The 27,101-nt window shown below is 34.9% G+C and overlaps 1 protein-coding gene across 1 annotated transcript; it reads left to right on the top strand.

Moving 5' to 3' along the window:
* Positions 1 to 12,494: 12,494 nt before the first annotated feature.
* LOC149535374 (uncharacterized) lies at positions 12,495 to 25,127 on the top strand. The gene is made up of 3 exons (XM_089803494.1): positions 12,495 to 13,625; positions 23,623 to 23,964; positions 24,398 to 25,127. The coding sequence occupies exons 1-3, from the start codon at positions 13,299 to 13,301 to the stop codon at positions 24,965 to 24,967; spliced, it is 1,239 nt and encodes a 412-aa protein (XP_089659620.1). The 5' UTR covers positions 12,495 to 13,298; the 3' UTR covers positions 24,968 to 25,127.
* The last annotated feature ends 1,974 nt before the right edge of the window (positions 25,128 to 27,101 follow it).

Here is a 27,101-nt window from a genome sequence, read left to right as displayed (position 1 = left end):
TATATATATATATATATATATATATATATATATATATATATATATATATATATATATATATATATATATAAAAGTTTCCTACAATTATTTACTCTCTAAATTTTCTCTATAATTTTTTTTTTTCAATGAATTTGGCTACAATTCAACCCTAGCCCCGTATTTTTTCAAATCTATAATAGTCTCAATTAAATTAACTACCCATAGAGAATGCATGCAATAACAATAGGAAATTCCTCAGAAGACATATGTAAGACACGAAGAAGACAAGGAAATGAAAGATGCAGAAATAGCATAAATAAAATCACAAGAATCTACCCGGATTCTGATGCTAAATCACTCTTCTTTAGAAAACCCGCAGAGCAAGCTCCCTTCTTCAGAACTCTCAAATCCTCCAATGCTCCAATTGCACTCCAAATGCTATGTCTAAGCTTTTAGGAATGCTTGAATATAAAGAGCTCTCAAGAAACCTCTAGAATGCTTCTAGAAATAGCTGAAAGGTGTCACCAACTAAGCATGGGTCTTTTCCAACCTTTTTGATGAGTCATAGGGTTGTAGACACCATGTGCTTAATTAATGCACTAACCCCCGTGTTGTTGACACATGAGAAATAGAAAAGTGCTTTAATTCCCATGCAAGCTTATAACTCCAATTTACTTTTTAAATAATTTCTATTTAAATTTTATAACTTTCATTTTAATTTTTATAACTTTTATTATTATTATTTTATTTATTACTTTATTATTATTTTATAATTATTATTAATTTTAATTTACTAATTTTCTTTTATTTAATTCTTTTTCCTCAATTAATTCTCATTTAATTAATTATAATCAAAATATCAAAGATCATGATATTTAATTTTCTCAAATAATTAATTTATTAATTGAATCTATTTATTAAGACTTAATTAATAGAAAATTCACCATAGACCTCCAAGATAAAATATGAAAATCCATCATAGAACAAATCATACAAAATCAGTCTAAAGGGTTAAAAATCACAAAATATGTCATCCGACACATTTGGTGGTTACTCAATTCTAATACTTTTCCTAACTCACTAGGACAAATGGTTTTAGGGTTTGGGATTTGGACTTGAGAATTTATCTCCCTTCTCTTATCATTGAGATAGTATAATAGGGTACGCTCATCTTGGCAATTCAGGGAAGTTGATACCCGATACCTGCAACCTGCAGAAAAATCATGCATGTACATACAATATATAATGCTAAGCTAAACAGACAATGGCAGGAAGTGGTGCATCATGTAGATCCCGACTAAGCAGGTGACTATGACTCCCTTCCTTAACCACATCAGAAATGCCATACAATAAGAAAACACGCACACCATACACATGCAAGTATGGGGTAAGTATCCATAATAAAACACATGAGATAATAAACCATCTAACTAATCATCATTAATAACTAAAAACAATATAATGATCATCATACATACATGAATTGTAAAGTCTAAATGATCTCATCATATATCAACTGAATCCATACCATAATATCTGATAGTGTCAAAATAATACCACTAAACCATCAACATAAAACTAGTCCATCAAAGTCTGATAATAATAGCAACAATAAGTCTAGAAAAGATGTGAACGAGGGTAGGCACTACACCTCACCGTCCTTATTGCTCCTAACAAGGCAAATCATCAGAAGTGATCAATTGTAAGCCTTTACCAGCTTTATACTGCAGTACTAAAGCTTATGGGTATCATCCCCACCCTAGTTTTACTTTCTATTTGGAAGGTTTTTGGGTCACCATATCTTGTGTCAAATTGTTATGAATGTTTATTTGCTTTCATTCTTTCATACATACAATTAGATCAAAATATTATATGAATGATTAATTGGTGAAATAAGATTAAGTTTTATTGGTTCTCGATTCACCCCTCCCCTCTTAGTAATCTCTTCTACCTCATATTTCTAATAATTGGTATCTAAGAATTGTAGTTCTCATAAAAGAATTTTAATAGCTTGAGAAAAGATTAGAGGCAATAGAGATATAAAGGCTAGATAAGGCTATTGACAATAAAAAGTTGGATCTTGAATTAACCATTGGGCAACTAAAGAAAGCAAAGGAGCAACTATCTCAATCATTGAAACACTACAAATGAATGACAATATCTACACTGAAGAAAGAATTGAAGATATCTATCTAGAAAGAAACTCAGATGAAGATAATGAAGCAATCAAAGCTCTATTAGAAAAGAATTCTAATCTTCAAGAAGAAGTTAGAAAGCTAGAAAGAGAACAAGAAATTCAATCAATAAGATTATGTGAAGTCATGGATGAAAAAGACAAAGCCAAAGAAGAGATAGAAGAAAAGAACAATGGAATTTAGCATCTATCCCTTCAGCAAACATACTTCATTGATTAGCTCACATATACAAATGAAGAACTTATGAATCTTAGGTCAAAAAATGAAAGACTGCAAAATGATCTAAACACTAAAAAGAAAACCAATGAAAGGATGATGAAATCTCAAGAAAGCATGAATCAATTGAATGAGAAAAATTAGTATAGACACAAAGGCAAAGCATGATTAGGTTATACAGAAGAAGGCGAATCATCCAGACAAGGAGCTCTATAAAGAATCAAAGGCCTAATTTCAATCATCGTGGTAAGATAGGTCATACATCAAACAAATGTTGGAGTAATGGTAAAGAAAAATTCAATGGAAAGTGTTACAACTATAATAAGCATGGTCATAGAGCAAGTGAATGCAAGGAGAAACCTAAGTTTGAAGGTAAATGTGACAATTGCAAGAAATGAGGACACGAATCTTCTGAATGCAAAACCAAGATATTGAATCCAACATAACAGATTGTAAAAGAAATATTTGGATGGGATTACAACACATAGTGTAGATGCCACTACTATAGTGAATTTGGGCACATTAGAGAAAACTACATAAGACATCACATGAGTAAAGAGATACCACCATAAGATGTTTCATTTGTATAGAACTTGGACATCTTGCCAAGAATTGTATGAACATAGGAAGAATTAAAGATGAAAAGAAAGCCAAGGCTGACAATATCAAAAAGTAGATGAAGTAGCAATGAATACCAAAATCTCTTGAGAATGCAAGTCTAAGTCATGAAGTAGATGTTACTTAAGAGTTGGGTTACTCAAGCATTTCAACTTGAATCCATATGGGAGTAACTAGAACTGAGACTCTGAAGCAAACATCTCTCATCAATTTCAGCCAACAAGAAGAAGAGATCCATATCAGCAATTAAGATGCACAAGGATCACTAAGTGGTCATGAAAATTGAAGACCTTATCAAGCTAGGTCAGGTCACAAGACCCTACCGAGCAAGGTTGGGATACACTAAAGTATTTTATGTGGACACCAAGTTGTCAAAGACTCTATCGAACAATAATGATTTTGTTAAGCTATGAATGTCTACCAAGCATTAAAAGCTTAACTAAGTGGAAGATAGCCTGTCACTGAGCGAAAAAATGTACCAAGCATTAATGGTGATTGTAAAGAGGAAATTTTTTTAAAGGAAGGAAGTGAATGCATTTCTTTCATCGCGAATTTCTAGAGCTAGTTGAGAAGAGTGATTTTAGAGCTTAAGAATAATTTGGATGTTTGTTATTTAAGGAATTCTGAATTTTCCAAAACCCTACTAAGCATGGCATCTTCTAGTAGCAAAATCAAAATGGGGTCTGAAATGTTGGTTCGAGGAGTCAATTTCAAGGCACCATACTTCAAATTGGGTCTAGCAATTGTAGAATCACTTGACCTAGTTGGTGCACAATCACAAATTATGCCCAAGGTATTACTCATACATGATATCCATTCATATCATAAATGTTCTATTCAAGAGCTAGGGAATCATGAGATGAATCAATCATGGAATGAGTTATGTGTGAATGTTAGTTTAATACCTGAACATAAACATCTAGAAGCTAAGGGTTTGACACATATTTCACATATGTCAAGGAACTTTTCAGTCAAAGTGGATAAGATTTATCTTGAGCCAAGTTCACAATGGAAAGTTATGGTTATACCAACCCATTTTATCACAAGGAAAATGATTCACAGAATCACTAGTTTTCCAATGTTGGACAAAGCCAGAGTGACCGAAACCCTAGGTCAGGCGCAATTAGAAAAGAAAACTCTTGTTGAGTGGGATGGTAAAGGAATGGAGATTAGTAATGTAACTGACATGGAACTGAAATTTGGCATCCATATCATTACTCATAAGATCTATAGCTCCAATTGTCTCAATAATGTGTCATTTCAAGCAATTGATTTGGCTCTCAAAGTAGTGAAGAATAACATGTCATTTGACCTTGCCGAGTTGTTATTAAATCAATTCAATAAGAATATGGAGAGAATTAGAGGTTCTAAGAACAATTCATATAAGTTTGGTTCACTCTTGACTTGTTTATTTTTCTTTGTGCAAAAATTCTTCCCTTCTAAAGGATCAGTGATATGCGGAAAATATGTTCCTATTTTATATCAAATAAATGAGTATATAATAGAAATGGGTGAAAACTTTGATAGCATCATGGACAACTACTTTGAAACATTCAAAGAGAAGATGCAGAATAGATATAGGATACCTGTGAAGCTTGTAGAAGACTACAAGGATGATATCTATTTTATGGTGGATTGTGACAAGCTATATATTTAGGCAGTCAAGTCTATAATAACATGGGTTAAGCCTCTGGAGTATGAGGTTAACATATATGAGACTAGAGATATCATTGAGACTTTTCTAAATGAGCCTATGGATCCTAAGGCTCCATATTTTGGGACTTATGAAGAAGCCAAGGTAAGAATAGAACTTGAAATTAAGCTTCCTCAAGTAGTTGTTAAAGGAAGAAAGAGGATAGCAAAACTAAGACAAGCAAGTTCTCCTCTTCTGCTGATAGAAGGAAAATATGATGATGTGGAAGAAGATAATGTAGAGGATGAAGATGAGGAATCCAAATCTGAGGAAGAAGAGCCTATAAGAAAGAAAGGTAATGTTATCATAACCAGACCTACTAAGTCATCCACTACTGTATTCACAAGAAGGGCACCAAAGTCCAAGAAGAAATTGAAGTTAGGTGAGGAGGATGCTGAGAAAATTATCTTCAAAAGGCTTGCACCTACACTTCAAGAAAAATTAAAGGAATTGGAAGATGGAACTGGCATGCCGTGTTTCAAATACCTCAAATATGAATCAAGGAATGCAAATGAGAAAAGATAGATTGAAGACATCATTATGACCAAATTGGGAAAACGGTGTTGACATCTCAGTCAAGTTTGTTTATTAGTGACACACAATTATTCAAACAACCAACACTTATCGAGCTTATTGTATAGTTAACAATGTTAACCAAGTAATTCAGGCTCTACCGAGTTCTACAGTTGCTACCGAGTTTTAGGAATAGTATTTAGTTTGCACTAAGTAGTTTCTACCAAGTTGGTGAGTATCAATATAAACCAAGCTTCTTAGTGTTTATCAAGTTTCTCAATGCAAACCGAGTTCTACAGTGGTTATTGAGTTCACATTTTTAGTGATGTGAATCTAGTGTTGACTGAGCTACGTAGTGTTAACCAAGTGATTCAATTTATATGTTGAGTTTCACAGTGTTCATTGAGTCACCAATGCAAACTAAGTTTAGACTACTTGAAAGTGATCAGTATGAGCCGAGCTTCTACGTCTACCAAGTGCATGATGATGTCAAGCATTAACAATGGATGTTGAGTATCAGAACCTCATTGAGTTTGTCTTCATAACTTGAGTATCATAGCAGGGTGATCATTACACTCAAAGAGAATCTCATTCAGAAAACCAAGGTTGCAGATCATAGATCAGCCATTGATTCATCCTAATAGGTGGAACAATTAAATCCTTTCACAAGGTAGACTTAATAGTCATTTGCACATCTCTTTACCAAGTGCATACTTCATTACATGTTTTTAAATCCTTTTGCAAGGTGGACCTAGCAGTCTTTATTGCTCCTAACAGGGTAGATCATCATAAGTGATCATTGTAAGCCTTAACAGGCCTACTTTATACTACAACACTAAAGCTTGTGGATATCATCCCCACCTTAATTTTACTTTCTATTTGGAAGGATTATGGGTCACCATATTGTGCATCAAACTGTTATGAATGTTTTAATGCTTTCATTTTTTCATGCATGCAATTAGACTAGAATACACATGAAGGATTAATTGGTAAATAAAGATTAAGTTTTATTTGTTACTGATTCACCCCTCCCCTCTCAGTAACTTAGCCTATCATATATTTCCAACAAATGTAAGTATTCTCCTAATGTGCTTACTAAGCGAATTCCTAATGAGCTTATGCAAGAAATCAAGCTTAGATGGGAGCATGCAAAGAAGACTACAAAAGACATCTTTGAATAGACTATGAGGCAACTCATGCTGAGTCTTAGTGAAAAAGAGGTGAAAGAATATTTGAAGAAGAATGAATAGAAGTTCACTCTCAAGATGAACACTTGCATGATACTTCTCAATAACATTGAATATGTTGTGAAGTTTGCCACAACAACATGGAAGAATATTTACAAACTGCATCAACCCAGTGATTTTATTGTTCATATTAATGACAAAGATGATGGTGGTGATGAGGAAGAGAATGTAGAAATAAAAAATGATGAAATAGATTATGTAAATCTAGATGATGAGGAGGAAGAACATGAAGCTACTGGAGGAATTCTTCCAGAGTTCCAAAGCATTGAGGAAACTAATGCAAAAAAGATTACAGCAGTAGTAATGGCTTCATTTCCTCATTCTCCGAGCAAAGCCTTAGTGCAGTATCACTCTAAGAAAGCTTCTACCAAGTTGCTTGTGACTACCACACCAAGCACCCAACCAAGCTCAATACCTATTTAGCTAGGTATTCTATTAACTGAAGTGGCTAGCACCTAATGAAGCTCAATACCTATTTAGCTAGGTATTCTATTAACTAAAGTGGCCAACTCTTCATTTATTGAGTAGCAAGCGCCTCCATCATCAAGTTTTATCATGCAAAAACAAGGTATTTCTACTATTAGTGCCACATCTACATTTGTTGCTAGCCCCTCTATTTCCACTATTATCTCTATTCCACATATAGCTAATACAATGATAGTTGAGAACAAGTCTCAACCAAGTACTAAAGTTTTAGATAAGGGTAAGGGTAAAGAAGAAGAAATTGACCTAGATGAGGATATAGTTATTTCGAATTGGGATATCTCTACTCTCACTCCTAATCAAATGAATACCCTAGGAGAATTATTCCAAAAGAGAGCTAAGCAATAGAAGCTTAGAGAAGAGAAGCGAAAGAAAACCCAAACTATGGTTGAAGATATAAAGGACATATTTTTAAATGCATTAAGTATTGCGGTTGATAATACATAACCTATTTTGGACCAGTTAGCTGAAGTTATCTAAAAATTCAATGAAGACTTGAATGGAAAAGATAAGTTGCTACAAAGAGTAGAAAGAACATTTGAGAACAAGGTATTGAAACAAGAGGCACAAAAAATTGCAATAAACCAAGTAGAATTGTCTACTACTCTTGTTTCATTGGAGACATCTATAAATAATGTCACTTCTTTATTTGTTAAGTTATGTGACACACCTATCATCACACAAGAAATTGAAAATAACCTATCAAAGATAGATGAAGATATGAAGGCAAGTGCACACTAGTTGTCACTTGACCCAAGCTATAGTTTTACTCATTATTCAAAGACTAGATTTCTGACAAATTTGTAAGCATAATTACTAAAGGAAGAAGCTAGGATCAGGGCCACACTTGTCAAAATCCGAGCCATGATTCTTCCAAACATGGATGCATTGTAGACACACATTGTACATGCTAAGACACTCGTCCATGACAATAACTTCTCCATAGCTGATCACATGATGGAGTTATCAACAGAAGTTCAGAATGTATTGCATACAAGCAAGGTGTCACAAGAAAATTGGGACAAGACAATGGCATTAATCTTGATGGTACACTCTAAATTCTTGTCACATTTTGGTATTAACATATAATATACACCTTTGGCATTTATGTCAAAAAGGGGAGAAGTATAGATGAATGTATATATGTATAAAGAGGGAGAAGTATATGTAAAGATATGTAAAGAATGCATGTATGGGGGAGTAGTACTCTAGGTATATGTATGGGAGAATAATATTGTATTGAATAGATAAGCAGAAAACATCCTTTACAAAAGAAAATTTGAAAATATGAAAAATAGAGTATGTTACCGAGTCATAGACACAAAATGGACATAAAAGAATGTGTTGACTTGTAATTTTGAGTATTTAGCTTTTAGATGATAAGTGTTTTTTTTTCACTAATGCGAAAGGGGGAGATTGTTGACATTAAGGTCAATTTGTCTATTAGTGACTCACATTTAGTCAATATACAGTTGTTACCAAGTTTCTTAGTTGCTACTAAGCTTCAGAACCTATGTACAATTTATGCCAAGTGTAGCAGTGTTTACTGAGTGGTTTAGTGCAAGTGATGGAAACTCTAGTGTTAACTGAGTTTCATAGTGTTAACCAAGTTTCATAGTGTTAACTATGTTCTCCAGTGTCTACCAAGCCAGTAGTGTTAGCGATGTAAATCTAGCATTGATCGAGCCATGGAGTGTCAATCAAGTGATTCAACATATGCTAAATTTCATAGTGTTCATCGAGTCACACAATGTTGACTGAGTTCAAGCTATATGGAAGTGATCAGTATGAACCAAGCCTCTTTGTCAACTGAGTACCAGATGATGTCGAGTGTTGATAGTGGTTGCCGAGTATCAAAACATCACCAAGTTTGTCTTCAAAACCCGAGTTACAACAATTGGGCCAAATTTGTGGATTTTGGTGAAACTTGTATTGTAGTTGACTCTAGTAATTTGTGATTTGGATTGGTATATATGTAATGCATTGTATCATATCCAAATAAGGTATGTGAGCATATGATAAGTAGAAGTACAAATTGAAGAAGGCTACAAGTAGTATAAAGGACAACAAAGTATTATCTATCACAACAAGGTGATCATTACAATTCAAGGAATTTCAACCAGAAAGTCAGAGTTGTAGATCAAAGATCAGCCACTGGTTCATCCTAACAGGTGCATCAGTCAAATCCTTGAATAGGTTAGACTTAACAATCTTTGATAAATCTCTTTACCAAGTGCATACTTCATTGTATATTTTGTAAATCCTTTGACAAGGTGGACCTCACAATCCTTGTTGCTCCTAACAGGTCAGATCATTAGAAGTGATCAATTGTAATCCTTAACAAGCCATCTATATATTGTAGTACTAAATCTTGTGGGTATCATCCCCACCCTAGTTTTACTTTCTGTTTGGAAGGTTTCTAGGTCACCATATCTTGTGTCAAATTACTATGAATGTTTATTTTCTTTCATTCTTTCATGCATGCAATTAGATCAGAATATTATATGAAGGATTAATTGGTGAAATAAGATCAAGTTTTATTGGTTCCTAATTCACCCCTCCCCTCTTAGTAACCTTGCCTACCTCATATTTCCAACAATTACAACCTTCTATTTTATGGTAGTAAACTATTCTTCTTTTTCGGCGACCCCAACCTCCTATGTTAACGAATGTTGTTTGTATTGTTTAAACTATGTTTGACCGAAGGTTGAAGTCATCTTCATTGGACTCACACCTAGTGGATGGCCATTTGTGTTAGTAGATGTCCTTTTCTCATTTTCCCCATGTAGCATGCCATTTTTTTTGCGTCGGGATAAACAACTCCTATATTACACTTGTCGCTATTTTGCTATGTTCAGTTGCATTTCTTGCTTTGTTGAGAAATGAGAGCTCTTCCCCTCCTTATTTAATAAAAAACATAGGTGGTGGGTAATCTCTAGATAAAAGACACCAAATACAAAGGAAAAGATAAAATGCACAAAAGACAAAAAGAAAAAAGAAAAAGAAAAGTCAAAACTTATTTTTTCTAATTTAATCAATCATACTTTTGTATGAAGGATAGTTGATCCAAAACATATACCAATCATAATTAATCTCTTTTGATTTTAGTTTAGATAGCACATTTCAAATCCGTATCTGAGCTAACCATCTCATATAATTTTCCTTGGCATCCTTAAGTGATGAAAAATGTTGGCCCACACAACCAAGCCTGGTTGAACACAATGATTAAGCAAATAAAAAATTAAAGCCTCAATCGAAGCTCCTTGCAAAATGAGTTATGATTTCTACAATTATGGAAGTGAAAAATGGATGGAATTAGTTTGCAATAAACCTGAGCAACCTTCATCCATCACTAGGTATGACAATTGTCTTTTTACACTATTCTATGGGCTATATCTGATTATCAATTTGTCTGGTTGGATTCTCAATTTAATATTTCAAGATGATGGGTTTACATGTACCCACACCTTTACCATTGCAAGTAACTATTCCTAAGGAAGACTGCATGGGGATGATTGTGCTTTTATGGCTAGAGATAACGTAGACTTACTAGTAGATGAAAATGTGACAGCCAAAGGTGTTATGGATGGGGTGGGAAGGGGTGTTATGTGCCACAACTGCCAAATCCCACTAGGATGTGTTAAAGTTTGCATTGATGAGGTCTTTCATCCAAATGCTCCTTTGGCCTTTGGTCATTCCTTTTTCAGAGATGTTGTCTGACTCTTTAAAGTTGTATTTGTTCTGAGCCATGGAGGACCTAGTGAAATCCATAGTTGCGGTGCAAATTCACGACCTATTGGTCACTTTCATTGTTGAACCATTTATATTTCTTCCAATGTACCAATTTTATGATAACTTCATAGTATGCTTTTGTGTACTTCTGATGAGTTTTTGCAACATCAAGTTTTGGAGATTGCAAAGGCTAGAAATGTGACAACAATGACCATCCTATCATCAAAAAGACTAGTGCAAGGATTCAATCTCTTGGAATCAACCCTCTGGATATGTACAAGAACTTGAGGAAGTGTGCTCAATTTTACAAGGCTATAAGTATATGTTTTCTTCCACAACTGCTAATCCATTATGCACAAAATTTCTTGCACTAATTACAACATAGATTTGAAAATAAAATAATAGTTGTAATTGCTTAATAGAAATGCAAAATTCATTAAAATATCGAATAAAAGAGGAAGCTGCATAGCAACAAAAAAAAAGAATCTCCTTGTTAGGAATAATGCAACATATTTCTTCTTACACATTATCTTCCACAAGTCTTATTTTCTTGCCTCTTGTTCTCCTCTAACATGTTATCAAATAATGTAACAACAAATTCCATGTGTTTCTTGTCTTGATTTCTTCTTCTAGCTCCTATCCCATTTCTCCTCGAGTTGTTGTCTCAGAATGAAGAAAACATAGTTCATAACGCGATGTGTATAATATAAATTTTTAGTGTTATAATTTACACAACATGGGCTTAGGGTTTTAACATTGATAACTCATCAAGGTTTTAACATTGATGTTGTTAGGGCTTTTTATTTCTTATAAAGGACTATTACTTATCATGCCACATCATGCAAGAATAGGATATATCATTCTATGTATGAAATGTGCCATTTTTTAATGTCTAAATAGATACAACTCTATTACATTGCATCTTGTTGTTTGAAATACAAAATTGGGTGCCAACATCTAGAAGCTTCATGATTTCAAAATTAGTAATAAATGCTTTGTGTGAGGTTAACACGATTAGTTAACTTGCCTAACGATTACAACTAGACTCAATAATTACTTGTGACATATAATCCAAACTTCACATTTTATAAAGTACACACATGAGATTAGGGTTTTAACTGAGAGCTACTTCTTTCTTATTAAACCATTCCCCACTTGAAATTGCACAGTTAAAATTAAACCATTCCCACCCTTTCTTCAAAATTGTACATTATATCCTTTTATTTTCTAGCAGTTGACTATTTTTCTTTTTCGGCGAGCCTTATCTCCTCTATTAACGAATGTCATTTGTGTTTGTTAAACTATGTTTCAACGAAAGTTGAAGTCATCGTTGTTGGACCCACCCCCAATGGATGCTCATTCATGTGAAGACATGTCTTTTTCTCATTGTCCCCATGTAGCATGCCATTTTTTGCATCAGGATAGACACCTCCTATATTACACTCCTCGTTATAAGTTGTTATTTTTGCTTTGTTGAAATTGCTACATTAAGTTATTATTTTTGCTCAGTTGAAATATAAGAGCTTTCTCCTCCTTATTTATTTATTAATAAAAAACATAGGCATTGACTAATCTTCAAATAAATTGCACCAAAGTCAAAAAATAAATAAATTAGAGTACCAAAGACACAAAAAAAAAAAAAAAAATGCACCAAAGACAAAAAGAAAAAGAAAAAAAGAACAAAAAGAAAAAGAAAAAAGAAATTAAGAAATTAAAACTTATTTTAAATTTTTTTGAAAAAATTTTCTACCACAAAATGTCCAAATCATAATCATGAAGAATAGTTTTTGATGACTAGTTGATCCAAAAACATATAGCAATCATAATTAATCTCTTCCAATTTTAATTTTACTTTAGATGGCACATTTGAAATCCGTACTGAGCTACATCTCATATAATTTTCCTTGGTGTTCGGAAGTGATGAAAAATGTTGGCCCGCACAACCAGGTTTGGCTGAACAGGTACTTTCTCCACAATGATCAGGCGGATAAAAAATTAAAGCCTCAATCGAAGCTCCTTGCAAAACGAGTTATGATTTCCATGATTATGGAAGCGAAAAATGGATGGAGATAACCCTCAGCACGCTTCATCCATCCCTGTAACCGAATAATTATATTTGTAATTGAAGGCCGGCCCATTTGCATAATGGAGCATTATCACAAATTTTCTTCTACGCTATGAATTACCTGGGGTTTTCAACAAATTATCACAACTTTTCTCATCACAAAGTTTCTGCATCTATCTGCATTTGAATTTTCCCGGTCGGATACACATCGCCAAAATCCACAGGCGGTCGATCCAGAAAAGAACGGAAAGCTTGTTGTGAAATGAAAACGTACGGCGGCAGTGGCAAACAAAGAGTCGAATCCGGCGGCCGCCATGATTGTGGGCCGGGTGATGTCGCCGCTTACTTGTTTGGGAAGCGAAACCCTCCGAAATGGCCCGCCGCACTCCGCTTTTACCTCCAATGAGAGGGCTTTCACAATTCACGCGCGGTAAAAAGGGCACGAAATATGAAGCGGTGCAAAGCCGTAGTGGACGGCCGCCGGCGAAGCCTCTGCGGGTGGTCAGAAGGGGCTTTTTGGTTTTGTGGAGATTTATTGTGTTCTTTTTGGCAGAGGCATGGTCATGGCTGTGGAGATCAGAGCTACTGCCGACAAAGGCGTCGATCTGCGGGCGCTGCGAAGGCCGCTGGTGAGGTCTTGCAGTGCGAAGGTGGTTTGTATGGAGCCCCTTCTGGAAGGGCCTTCTCACGATCTTTGCGATCCTCTTTCCAAGGATGCGTTGAAGGAGAGCCGCTGGAAGCTTGGCAGGGATTGGATTCTGCGGAGGCGTCAAAATTGTAGTGATTTGAAGCTTTTGCTCGGCGTTTTCGGCTGCCCTCTCGCACCTGTTGCCGTTGTCTCTGCTCATCCGCCTGTATCAATTTCCCTTAAAAATGTGTCGATCGTGAGTTTCCCTTTACTATTTCTCTGCATTTGGTTAAATTGTCCTCGTTTTTAACTTCTTCTTTGGCTTTGCATCATGCTTGGAATCCGTTGGTTAGAAGCTTTAAATAGAAGCAGCGTGAAACAATTTACAGTGTTGTTCTCAAGTGAAAATCTACAAGTTCAGTTTTAATCATGAATTCCTTCAAATTTTCAGTCTATTAAGTTGAAATGATCAAAATCTTTTGTGCATTTTGATTTCTTGAAAATCTGTTCACATTTTTTTTCAATAGTTCTGATGACACTCTTAATCAGAATTTCAGAAATGATAGTTTTTGGTCAAGATTGTGTGCTTGGTGATTTCTTCAATATTTCTGTTCCCACTCCCAATCAAATTTCCAGACAGTTCCATTGAAATGAAGATTATTTGGAAATATTTGTCTGCATTTGATCTCTTCAATGTCATTGCCAATCAAATTTTCACAATCTATTAAATTCAAATTGCGATTTTTTGCAAATGTGCGAATTACTTGGTTTCTTCAATATTTCAGGTCGCACTCCCAATTTAGAATCTTGCTGTTTACTGTACGGGATTAGTGACGAAATCGAAACACGCCAACCTTATCATTTTAATATCATGGAGTTCATGCTGGTATCAAGTGCTCTCGATTTGATTACAGCTTTGTTCCAAAATAAATTAGTAGAAAAGATAATGATGAATTTGAGCACATTATTTGTTTCCAGTGATCAAACCTCGGCGGGAGCTTTTTCTTTAGTTTATTTTGTGTTCCGTAACATGCAAATTGACATTCATTTAATAAAATATATTCTGAAACCAAAAGGCCCCCACTCGTTGGATGCCAAGTCAGTTGTCACTCATTCTTTTGGCGTAACATTGTCGGCGAAGCAAAAGAGTGTGGTCTGCTTGTCAATGGAATTGAAGGAGATAATTAGTGTTTTAGGTGTATGAGAAGTGCCTAGCATTTATTTAAAAAAACAAGTCAATTTTAGGTATATTATAGAGTAGTAGATATTATTGGTAGAAGTTCAATAGATAATAATACTGAAATTTTATCGTCATATTGGTAGATGATTTTTTATTTTAGCAATTTATAGTATCGTGGGTAGTTGTTTTTGGAATGATTTGATTGTATTTTTTCATCATTATATAGTTTGAAAAAATGATGAAAAAATACAATCAAATCATTCCAAAACTACCCACAATAAATTATATATATAATATATATTATTTTAGCTTATATATAAATAAAATTAGTAATTTTTTTAATTTAAATTATTTTATTTTTTATTTTTTCATTTTTCACTCAAATAGAATTGCAAGTATAATTTTTATTCTTTAGACATAATCATGTGTAATTATATCGTTTTTATTTGAATTATAACTTTTAGTAATTATAAGTCAATTTACTTTTAAATGAATTATTGATTACGAATTTAATGCTAAATCAAAAAACAAAATCATGATAATTATTGGATTATAAATAAAATCTCATGCACACTGGCGATATCTGAAATTGGAATGCAGAGGGCCCCCCTACTATTTTATGGTTCTCTGGCCCCTACAACTTATCTATGGGGGGGTAATGGGGGGAGGTATTTGTCGGGTGTTATAAATAAAATCTCATGTGAGTATTAAAGCATCAAATCATTTGCATTTGCATCTCCATCAACAAATATTACATTAGAAATTTTGTATCTTGCATGTCTTTTATGTTATCTCTTGTTGACAATTATATCATAAGGAGGTTCAAAGATTCAATTTTAGCCCAACAATTTTTAAAGGTGGCCATTTGTTGGAAACATGTGTTAGTATTGTCATTTATGTCAACGTGATGCGAGGAGATTGTTCGAGATATGTGTTCTGCTGTTCCTATGTTCTCTAGTGTTGCTCTTGAGTGAGCATTTGATGTTTTTACAATGCTACAATGTTAGAAGATGGAAACTGTAGGAAATAGTGTTTGAAGTTTGTATGAGAGAATGCCCCACATCCCTCTTTATTTGGTGATGAGAGCTTGCAGTTCTAAATATAATGTTTATGTTCTATGGATGTTGCACTTTTATAGTGTTACACCAGTACAGGGGTACTTTGGGACGCTGGGACATTGGAGTGAGTTTCTGGACGCGGGGGAAACAGGGCTTATTTTTGGGATGGTGGGGGGACGGCCAAGGGATGGTGGCAAGGAGAGGACGGGCCAGAGAGGGGTGTTGTATAGTATACATAGAACTTGAAATGCTAGTTATTAAATGATGTTTCTGTAGTTCACTAGAACATACCAAATTAAAATACTTGAACATAGCAAAATTGCAACATGAATTAGAACCATTGACATTCAACATAGTAACGTATTATATACCCAATAGTAACATTCAAAAATCAAAATTCAAATAGACATTAAAGTACACATCATTGGCGGCATGGTTGCAGAACGGTAGAGGTGGGGGTGCTTGGGTACTCAAGTACCCGGTGCGGGGACATCTCGGGGATGGGTACTTGAAGGTTTGGGATGGGGGTGTGAGTCTCCGGTTACACTGCACTTTTATAATTTTAAGTCCTTAGCAGTGCAGTTGATGTGGCTGGTAATTGAAGTTTGTAGACAATGTTGTTGTGTATTAGGATTGGTCTAGAGAATGCCTCACATTACTTTGCATTGATCTTTTGGTATTGTGGTTTGGAGGATATGCTCAAAATGCTTTTCCAGTGTATGAGTTCAATTTTCTAGTTGGTGATTTGTTCTATAAGAATAGTTGTGATGTTCATTTTCTTCTTAGTGTGGTTCATTGTATGTTATGGCCAAGTGAGTTGGTTTTCTTGTTTGGGCCATATTCTTTTGGTTTCGACTTCTATTGGAAGTTGTGTAAGACGTTTTAGGTCTTATTATAGTGTTTAAAGTTCCACATCGAATCAACTTTAGTTGAATTATGTTTTTTGGCTAATTGTTTATGCACTACATAGTTTATCTACATGTTACATTTGTTGCCAACTTCGAAGGAAGTGTTCATGCAAACAAATTGTTTGGAGCTACTTATAAAGATGTTTTTTGACATTCATAGGCTTGCTTTATCTCCAGGAATGGACTCAAATCACCAATATCATAGATGGAGAACTTACAATTTAATCATCAAGTTTTTCAGCCCGACTTGCAGGATTAGGGGCGCCAAATGTTTGATAAAAACTCGCTGAGTTTTTTAAACGACACTTAGAAATGTCATTTTTTGATACCGGTTTGCATTTGCAGCATTGTGTGAGCATGTTAAAGCAAAAAATGTCATTTTTGAAGCTCATTTCTTATTTGTAGGAGGATTTAGTAATTGCTTTAGAGTAGGGGCAGGAGGATTTATACAAATATGACATTTTAAGTGTACTCTTTAAGTTATATTTGTACTCTTTAAGTTATATTTGTATAAATATTGTCACGATTTTTGAGATAGGTTTTAGCTTCATAGGAGTTAAAATGCAGATTCTAGATTTTGGGGGTTTTCAAAAAATCCAGGCTTAGTCAAATTTCAGGATTCAACATGCCTTCAACAATATTATCTTGCACAACTTGTCTTGGCTATTTGAGGTCAAACTGAAGCAGGAACAAGGATTTTCTAATGATTTTAACTCATTTTTTCACAAATCACTTAGTTTCAATTTTTTACTTTCTTTTGTTTTTGCTTTTGTCTCCCTTATTTTTTTATCTATTTTTTCCTTACCCACTTCATTTTGTGTGCCTCCTTTCTCCATCTTTTATTCCTTCTCATTAAAGCTTGGTCTACATATTTTGCTATTTGATTCTTGTGCTCTCTCATCTCGATGATGGATTTGTGTGCCTCCTTCCTCCATCTTTTATTCCTTCTCATTAAAGCTTGGTCTACATATTTTGCTATTTGATTCTTGCGCTCTCTCATCCCGATGATGGATCACAGAGTGTGATCCGAAACATTGATGTAAAAAACAACACACAATTGAATCCAGAAACAAAAAATCTCAGACTTAGCTCAACCACTTGCTCATACCCAAGTCGAGCATTATTTTCCAATAGGCCAGAATTGCTCAAACTCACACTCTCAAACTATTTTGCAATGATGTGTTTACTTCTAGTTTTATAGAAACTATTACTATGGTGTATTTAGTTCTAGTTTTATAGAAACTAACTGTTATGATGTATTTACTTATAGTTTTATAGAAACTACTTACTATTTTGCTTCCCGCCAACAACATTCTGCATGAGAATGCAATTTTGTATCCACTTTGCATTTTGATATATATGTATCATAACTCTACTTGTTTCTTTTTTGTTTTCATTAATTAACTCATTGGATGCATCTTCTCATTGAATTTTACAAAAAAATGTATTTTTAATAAAATTTAAGTTGTTTTATAGTAGTGTAACTTGGAGACTCGCAACCCCCTCCCAAACCTTGAAGTACCCATCCCCGAGACGTCTACGCACTGGGTACTTGAGTACCCAAGCACCCCTAGCTCTATTATTTCGCAACCATGCTGCCGCTAGGATGTGTACTTGAATTTCCATTTGAATTTTGATTTTTGAATGTCACTATTGGGTATGTAATACATTACTATGTTTAATGTCAATGGTTCTAATTCATGTTACAATTCATGTTACAATTTTGCCATGTTCAAGTCTTTTAATTTGGTATGTTCTAGTGAACTACTGAAACACCATTTCATAACTAGCATTTCAAGTTCTATATGTATACTCTACAGCACCCCCCTCTGGCTTGTCCTCCCCTTGCTGCAGTCCCCTAGCCATCCCCCTGTCGTCTTGAAAATGAGGCCCATTTTCCCATCATCCCGTCATCCTGAAGTACCCCCGTACCGGTGTAACACTGTTTTATAGTTTCCTTACCTTTTTTTAGACGAGACCTTTTTTTGGACTTGTCTAGTTTTTGTCGAGTGAGAATTTTCCATCTATGACCAATTTTATGTTTGGTAGTCGACTTGATAGGACTTATGTTTGTCCTTTTTTTTAAACCGATCTAATAAGGGTTCTGATGAAGTTGTTATATTTTGAAGATCATTTTAGTGTGTTGAACAGTGGAAGATGTGCAAGATGTGTAGTATAATTATAAAGATCAGTTTGGATTGTGTGCCTTGATGATCATATCAACTAGCATGTTAGTATTGAGACAGTGGATGTGTATATGTTAATTGTCATAAAGTTGGTTGCTTGAGATAGTGATTCAACGATGGGTTCTCGTTTGGAGAATTGTTGGAATCAGTATGCTAAAGACTTGTTCATTTTGATTTATTTATGTATCATGTTGGAAGATAGTGAGTCCTTGGCAACTTTGTAACTTGCCCTAAGGCAGTGCGTCTTAGCCTGCAAATACAGAGCTGTGAGTTTCCTTGGTAGTAAGCCCAAGACAAATATTGTAAATCATTCTTCATATAGTGTGAGTTTTATTCCACTGTGGTTATTCGCTTCTTGGGTTTTGCACATAAATTTGGCATTCTCGTGTGTATGATGCTTATTGCTTTATCTTTCTTTGTTGATAATTTGGTAAAGCTAATTGATGTGGAATTATGATTGAAATGTTTTAAGTGTATGATCAAGATCTCCCCCACCCCAATCTTGGGGTGTGTTCAACATCATTAGCACTGCCTTAGTGTGATATCAATTATCACAATATGGGCACAAAATATTGTGGCTGGCCATAGTTGTAGCACTTTGGTCTCGATCTAGCACGATTCGCCCCTTTGGTCTAGATCTAGCATGATTCTTGTTCTATTTTCCCATCAAACTAAATCGTAGGTGCAACTTTGTTTTCTGCTTCAAAATTATGCAAATGATCAATGTACATTTCATCTAAACACAACTTTTGCTTACCGTGATTTGTCTTCATTCCGAAAGGAGACTTTTGCTTTTCAGTTTGTAGGGAAGCCAATTGAATTTGGCACCTAGAATGTCATATTTAAAGAATGTCCGAAGGCACTAATGAAAAAAACAAGTCGTTTGATTATCAGTAGAGCCTCATCAAGTGTTAGACCATTGGATCACAAAAATTTCTACAACTGCATAACTAGATTTTGCCTTAGGTATGTAGCATCTTGCGTGTCTTTTCATATGCTTATAATAAAGCTGTTTGAATATGACACAAGTGATTTCAAAGGCAGGAAATGGTCTCGCACATAATTGTGCTAGTCAAAGAATAGAATCGCATGCAAGACTAGAGTAGAATCTTATGGTATATTGTTTAAGAATAGTGGTTTGGATCTTTTCATTGTCTCTGTCGAGTAATGAAGAGGAAGGGGAGAAAGGCTCTCCTTGCCTTAGGCCTGACTCCCACTGAGTAAGATAGAGAACTTAGGACTTCGAGATATAACTAAAGATCCAGTCCCTTCACTTCAAACAGAAGCCAATGTTTTGTTTTTTTAATTTTTAAATTTATAATTTTTTTTTTGTAGTTGACTCTGTTATATGCCTTGTTCATAACCAACTTGATAATCATGCTTCTCAAATTAGAAGCGAACAATGAATGGAACACTTTTTGAATCAAAATACATTTTACAACAGCTCTTCTCTCAGATAAGATTAGGGAGGAGCACTCTCAATTTTTCAATTGCCCTTGAAATGATTTTATACATGGTGTTACACAGAGAGACAGAAATTCTGCAGAAGAAGATTAAACAGTCTTTAGAATTAAAATAATGAAAGTAAAATTTGATTTTTTCAAATATTTTTCTTTATTTTCTAGACTCTTCCACCACCAACCTAACATTTTTTCCAACAAAATTCGAATTTTTTTGGAAAGGCCACAAAGAATTCATTCACGCTAAGAATTTCTCAGAAACTAATAGCCTCCATTTTTATGTTTGAGGGATCTTTTAAAAACCTACCATTGAAGTGATGGATGATATCCGATTAAAATTTCTATCCATTTTAAGTCGAGTTGTGGGAAATTGTACTACGAAAGTTGCTTTGTAGAAAAACTATCTTTACTGAATCTTAAGAAAAATGAGCCATTAAATCTCTGTGTAGGAGATTAGGGATGATGTGTGGAATGCTTAGAAGCAAACAGTTTGTGTTCAAGCAAGATCGAGACATCGTCATTGGCGAGGAGCTCAAAGAAACCAATCAGTCTCCTCCATTCTGTTGTCAGAGGGATCTTCCGAAACTCTACCATCCTCTAGAGTTGATGGAGGGAATTCAATTAATTTTCCTTTGCAGTTGAGTGTAGTTGTGGGAAAAACTCTTTCAATCAAGTTTCCTTTTCGAGGAAATCCAATTAATTTTCCTATGCAGTTGAGTGTAGTTATGGAAATAATTCTTTCAACCAAGTTTCCGCTGTTTTTGTTCTCTGAAAAAAAAATTCTTCGCAAAACTTTAGCATGCTCAGCTTGCAAAAGTTTTTCTTTCAAATTGGAATCCTAATTCATTTCAACAACTATGGCTTAGTCTTTCAGGGACTATAGCTTTGATTCTATTCTCAACTGCGCTACAAAGATATTCTTGAAAACATTCACATACCAATCTTTGAGGCAACCTTCTAAGTGGGCAAGCTTCTTTGCTAGAATAAAATATCTTTGAATCTTTCAACTTAGGAGCATTCATCCACCTATTCTCTAGATTGTCATGTAGGCCTGACAATATGAACCATATATTTTTGAAATCGAAGTGGTGAACCACATATTTTTTGAAAAGGCCAGTCTCCATAAACCTCTAGAGAGATCTGAAAATCATTCGACCTAAACATCGGGAGTATCCTATTTTCCAGAATACAATCTCTGGTTAACTACAAAGGAGGGGAATCTATGTAGTCTTTCCTTAATCAAGGAGGGGAATCTATGTAGTCTTTCCTTAATCTAATAGAATTTCTTGAAGGGAGAAAATTCAATTTGGATTGAGCAGCTCTAGGGACTCCAACTCTTTGCCTTGGGCATTAAAGTCACTGCCCAAAATGAACAACTCATCTCGCATGGTGAAAGAACAATGACTGATTGATTCAAACAGTCTTTTTCAAAATATTCGCAATCAGATTTTAGATGTTGAAAACAAAGAAAATGTAGTATGAGGAATTTGCTCTTGACTTTAGTTACCCGCTTCGCCGGTTTACCCTGTCGGATCAGCCTGGGTACAAATTGGTACCTGGTCTTGGTCCAGCTCGCCTGCTGGTCCAGCAGGGTTTGAAAAACTCAAAACTCAGTTTATTCTGATAATCAATTTAATTGATAAATATTAAAAGAAAATACAGTTAATAGTGCATTTTGAACTTGAAGTATATGATGGTATGATCATGATTTGTGATGCTATCATTACGAATTTTAAAGTTTATGGTTTTTTGTTGTTTAAATCATATGTTTTTATGATATTACGTGACATTTTAATTTTATGTCATGCTTATAAGATTCATAAATATGTATATAAGTTTTACATGCTTTTGTACAAACAAACCCAAATGAACCCAAAACCTTTTTCAAAATTTTACCATACCGACGAACTGATCCTTCAAACCCACACATAAAACCGAACTTGAACCGATAACTTAGCTCTTGACCTTACAGTATTACTAATTTTGTCCAGCACCAAACACATTCACGACTAAATCTAGAGGAGACCAAAGAAAACCCAAGCCACTCAAGTCACTCTCAGCACTGATGAAATCTCCATGCCATATTTACCATTCTCTGGTGAGGGTCAAAGCCTTTTCCTTTTTAGTTTAGTTTGTTGAATGAGAGTTAGATCAGGCTGTTGTAGCTCTAATTAGCGCTTAACATTGCACCTTTGTTAGCGGCATTATGATTAAAACTATCAACAAATAATAAATATAGAGAGTTGAAAAAAACATAAAAAAAATTATGTTCATTGCACTTGAAGAGATAATTTCCCCTTCTAGGTCTCATATAGTGTGACCTCTTTCTATTTTCCGGATAGGGCTCCTTCCAGAAAGATTTCTTTCCTTGGCTTTTTTCCTTCCTTTCATTCTTCGAGTTTTCTTAGACGCCTTTCGTTATTTATGGATGTTTTATTTTACATCCCATGATCTATGATCTTAGTTACTGATATCATTGTTTGTGCCCTGAAGTTGATTTTTTTGTCATCGTAAATGCGCTGACTCCTCTGCAAGATAGCAGGAAATTTATCGCTAGGAGCTACTATCATGTCTCATTTAATGTGTTTGGGATTCCGAAATTTCGATTCTCACGAGTTACGTTCTGGACTAGAGAGAATAAAGAATGGTCTCATGAAGTGCGGTGAGTAGAGAGATCTACTTATAAAGAATTTGTTTGTCAACTTCATAATGCAGTAGCACTATATTTGAAGCAAATTTTATCTGCGTTTTGCAGTTTCAGTCAGTAGACAATTCTTATAATGGGCCCGCCCCCCTCTGAATGCCTTGGAATTATGCAAGTATGATGATGAACTGAGATCAGACCAGTGGGCGAGTTGTACCATATTCGTGGAGGATACCTATAGGAATTTTAACACACAAAGCGTATGATTTTTATGGTCTCAACTTGTGCATGTTTAATTCTTGTTGCAGAGTGTGAACAAATTCAAGTTGAGAGAATTGTGCGCCAACACAATTGAGCAATATAATACTCTCACTTTAATGTCCCTGCAAGTGCCAAAGACCATAAATATAGTTGTCTTAAGGCTAACCTCCAATTGTTGATAATCACAATGATTTAAGTTAATTCGAGGCGTCAAACTCACCTTTGTACTGCCCTCTAGGAGTTTATATATAACATGGATTTACAGCTCAGTTTTATATGGTATGTTCATCTTCACCTTTCATTTGTCATTTGATTTTTAAATGTCGCGCTTTCTGATCATTTTTCGTATCCTATTGCTTTGTAGTCAATGTTAAATACACTTACTGAATTATAGTAAAAGAATACGAGACTTTTTATTATAGTCACTCTGATATTTAGTCCCTTGCTGACATTCCTACCAAGCAAAATTAGGTAATATTCCTTTTACTCTGCTTCTAGAACTTGTGTTTTGAAGCTTTTAGGCTTGAAAGAACATCTTTATTTGTAATTTTGACAGGAAACATCCTCAGCTCAGTACATTGTTCAACAATACATTGCTGCAACAGGTTGCACAAATGTCCATTCTTCAGTGAAGAGCACATACACTATGGGAAAGTTGAAAATGATGGCCACAGAATATGAGACTGCAACAAAACTTTCTAAAAATGTGTCCAAGTGTGCCGAAAGTGGATGCTTTGTCTTGTGGCAATTGGCACCAGACATGTGGTTGATGGAGCTTGTGGTAGGGTCAAATAAGATTCATGCTGGAAGTAATGGCAGCATTGTCTGGCGACAAACACCATGGTTAGGATCGCATGCAGCGAAAGGTCCCGCGCGCCCGCTACGTCGTGCCATACAGGTATACTCGAGGCTTTAATGTTGAAATTGTTGCCAAAAGGACTATCTTATATTCACAGAAGTAGTTTCAATTGCAAAAAAAAAGGGTATGAACGTTTTGAGACTTGATAGTGCTACCTAACCTGATCTCTTTTCTAAATAAACTGTTATTTCAACACAGATTCTTCATCTCTCATGAATATGTTATAAAATGTATTGTCACATATATCTTTGTTAAAAAATCTAATACACTTTGTTAGTATTTCATTATTTGGTTCTCTTGCTTCTAAGATTCAGATCTAAACATGCTTCAAGATTGTCATGTTTGATTGTAACAGCTTTTATCTCTCGTGGTTAGCTTTTGTAATTTTCTTTATTTAAATTCCCATGGACCTGCTTCAATTATATTGGTGGGACATTAATATAATTGCCTTTTTCTTAACCCTTTCTTTCAGGGTTTGGATCCCAGAACAACAGCAAGCATGTTCCTCAATGCGCGCTGTGTAGGGGAGAAAAGAATTGGAGAGGAAGAGTGCTTTACCTTGAAGCTTGCAGCCAGTCCTTCCGTTTTAGCAGAACGTAGCGACGGACCTGCAGAGATCATCAGACATGTTCTCTATGGTTATTTCAGTCAAAGAAGTGGTCTTCTTGTTTGCATGGAGGATTCTCACCTTACCCGAATTGAATCTACCGGAGGGGATGCTTTATACCGGGAAACTACCACGGAAACAACAATTCATGACTACAAGCGTGTGGATGGCATGCTGATTGCTCATGCTGGTCAATCTGTAGTAACGGTTTTTACATTTGGAGCTCAAATTGGAATGACTTATGCCAAGACGCGGATGGAAGAAATATGGGCGATAGAGGAAATTGTTTTCAACGTGCCTGGTCTGTCCATGGATTGCTTCATCCCACCAGCTGATGTCAAAAAGGAATCAGAAATTGCGGATTGCGGAGAGCTAAAACTAGATAAGTTTGGAAATGGAAATGCTTGGCAAACGTGTTTAAAGCAATCAAAATAACAATTTGCCTCTCCGGAGGTTTTCTGCAATTTGCATGATTATTTCCTCATACTGTAAAAAGTACAATTATAACCAACAAGAAATGATCATTTTGTAGCATAGAAGCTAGTTTTTATTAGCTTTTCCGGTTATGGAATCCAAACGAGTTTTTTTGTGATCATTTGAGGTAACCATATCAGCTTCAAGCTTTGCCTTTCTAGTGGCGCGGCAGTGTCTCTTAGAACCGACTTCCACACCCTCCCAGTTTATACACTTTTCCCGGAGCTATGGTATTCGAACTGTCTCCAAGGAATATACAGTTTTTTTTTTTCGAAATTTGATTTTTAACTAAATATTGTTGGGACTAAAACAATCACATCTCTAATGTAACAGCAAGAGCTGCACAGCAGAAACAGGAAAATAATAAAAGAAAACAACATAACGCTGCTCTGATGCAAGGAAACCGAGCTAAAATAGGAAAACCGAACTAAACAACAGCTGCAGGGAGGTGAAACAAAAGAAAGAAACTATAGCTTTGATAATTTATGCGAGGTTGAAATAGCGTATCTTAAGACAGGGTACTGAAGATCTGAACAATTTGTAACCTTTTCAAATCTTTTCTTCACCAGTAAAATTAAGGCGAAAAAACAACTATCATACTTTGATAAATAATGTGAGGTTGAAGTAGCGCATCTTTAAGACCGTGCACTGAAGTTTTGAACAATTTGTGACTTTTTAAAATCTGTTATTGAATAGTAAATTTAGATTCCCTTAAATCATAAGACTGTAAAATATATATACTATATTAGGACAAGGCTGTCTTTTTATTTTCTTCAATTGAAACAGAGGAAAGCTCAATTGAGATTGAGAGATGGTTGAGGAGAGGATAACTTAGGATAGGATTTTATTTTGTAACGTTCTGTTCGGGAATTCAAGAGAAATAAAGTTAAGATTTTACAATGTTTATTAAACTATTTTAAAAAATATTTAAACAACATCAAAGTAAGAATGTGGACGCAATATACACATATATATCAAGTACACAAGCAATTACAAATATAGTTTTCATTAGTCATGTTTAAGAAGTTTATAATAATTAGTGTGAGTCTTCAATACATGTTAATGCATCATATGATATAACTTATACATTATCTCATAAGCAAATGCATGAGTACAATTGATACAATGAAAATATATCTAATGAATAACATCAATTGCAGATGTTGCCAGAGTATGCGACAATAGATACAAGTACATCATTGTACAATACAATATCTCATAGGATCTCAAAACACATGATATATAGATACATCAAACGAATGGAAGTCTCCAAGATAAGGATAAGAATGATAATGGTAACAATTGAATCAACGAGCATCCAACATGCCAATCTGAAAAATGGTAAGAATACATTAGCTCCCTACCACATGGTCACCTAATTAGGCTCCCATTCCCACCGTGCAAGAGAGATTATATACGGTCCACACATAGATAATCAATTCATAAAACAATCCTGGACAATGAATCCTGATAGCTAAATCTACCTCAAGGGTAACACAAATTGCTAAAAAAGAAGAGATAATCAAAATCAAGAGGACACTTATTCCAATACCAACATCACACACCAAGTCAACATCCATATACCAAATGCAATATCGTATCAAATCAAGATAACCACCTTAAATCAAAGGCCACATGTCCAAGAACAATAATCAACAAATAACAACCATCATCAATAAAGCAAATCACCAACAATAAGATTATCCAACAATAAGTACACCACCAATAAATAGCTAACACTTATCAATAGAAGTCAATTGTCAACAATAAATGACATCCAATTAACAAGTAATAACTCACAATAAATACATCATCAAAAGTAATATCCAACAAGTACACCACTAGAGGCAAATATATAAAAAACCATGAAGGAGGCTCAGGCTACATACTAGGGAGTGCCATCACATGGTCAAACTACTTGAGTTATTTTGGATTGGTCTCTCACTAGACCTCAAATCCTCAAGCATTGAGTTACCCTGGATTGGTCACACTGGACCCCAGACCCTCAATGTGACACATGCAAAACTAGAGTACCCTCTCATGAAGACGAGACAAATTGGTCATACCTCTCACTAAGTATCATCCCATTTCCATC

This window comes from Cupressus sempervirens, chromosome 10 (assembly GCF_028749045.1).
Source record: "Cupressus sempervirens isolate cs-2001-9-10 chromosome 10, ASM2874904v1, whole genome shotgun sequence".
NCBI classification, from domain to species: Eukaryota; Viridiplantae; Streptophyta; class Pinopsida; order Cupressales; family Cupressaceae; genus Cupressus; species Cupressus sempervirens.
This window is presented reverse-complemented; position numbering and strand designations above follow the sequence as displayed.

Bases quoted from the DNA above. Each gene is read 5' to 3' on its own strand.
- LOC149535374 (XM_089803494.1), top strand. From the start codon at position 13,299: ATGGTCATGGCTGTGGAGATCAGAGCTACTGCCGACAAAGGCGTCGAT. The intron at 13,626-23,622 runs GTGAGTTTCCCT...TAATTTTGACAG, and splicing joins CCCTTAAAAATGTGTCGATC to GAAACATCCTCAGCTCAGTA. The intron at 23,965-24,397 runs GTATACTCGAGG...CCTTTCTTTCAG, and splicing joins CGCTACGTCGTGCCATACAG to GGTTTGGATCCCAGAACAAC.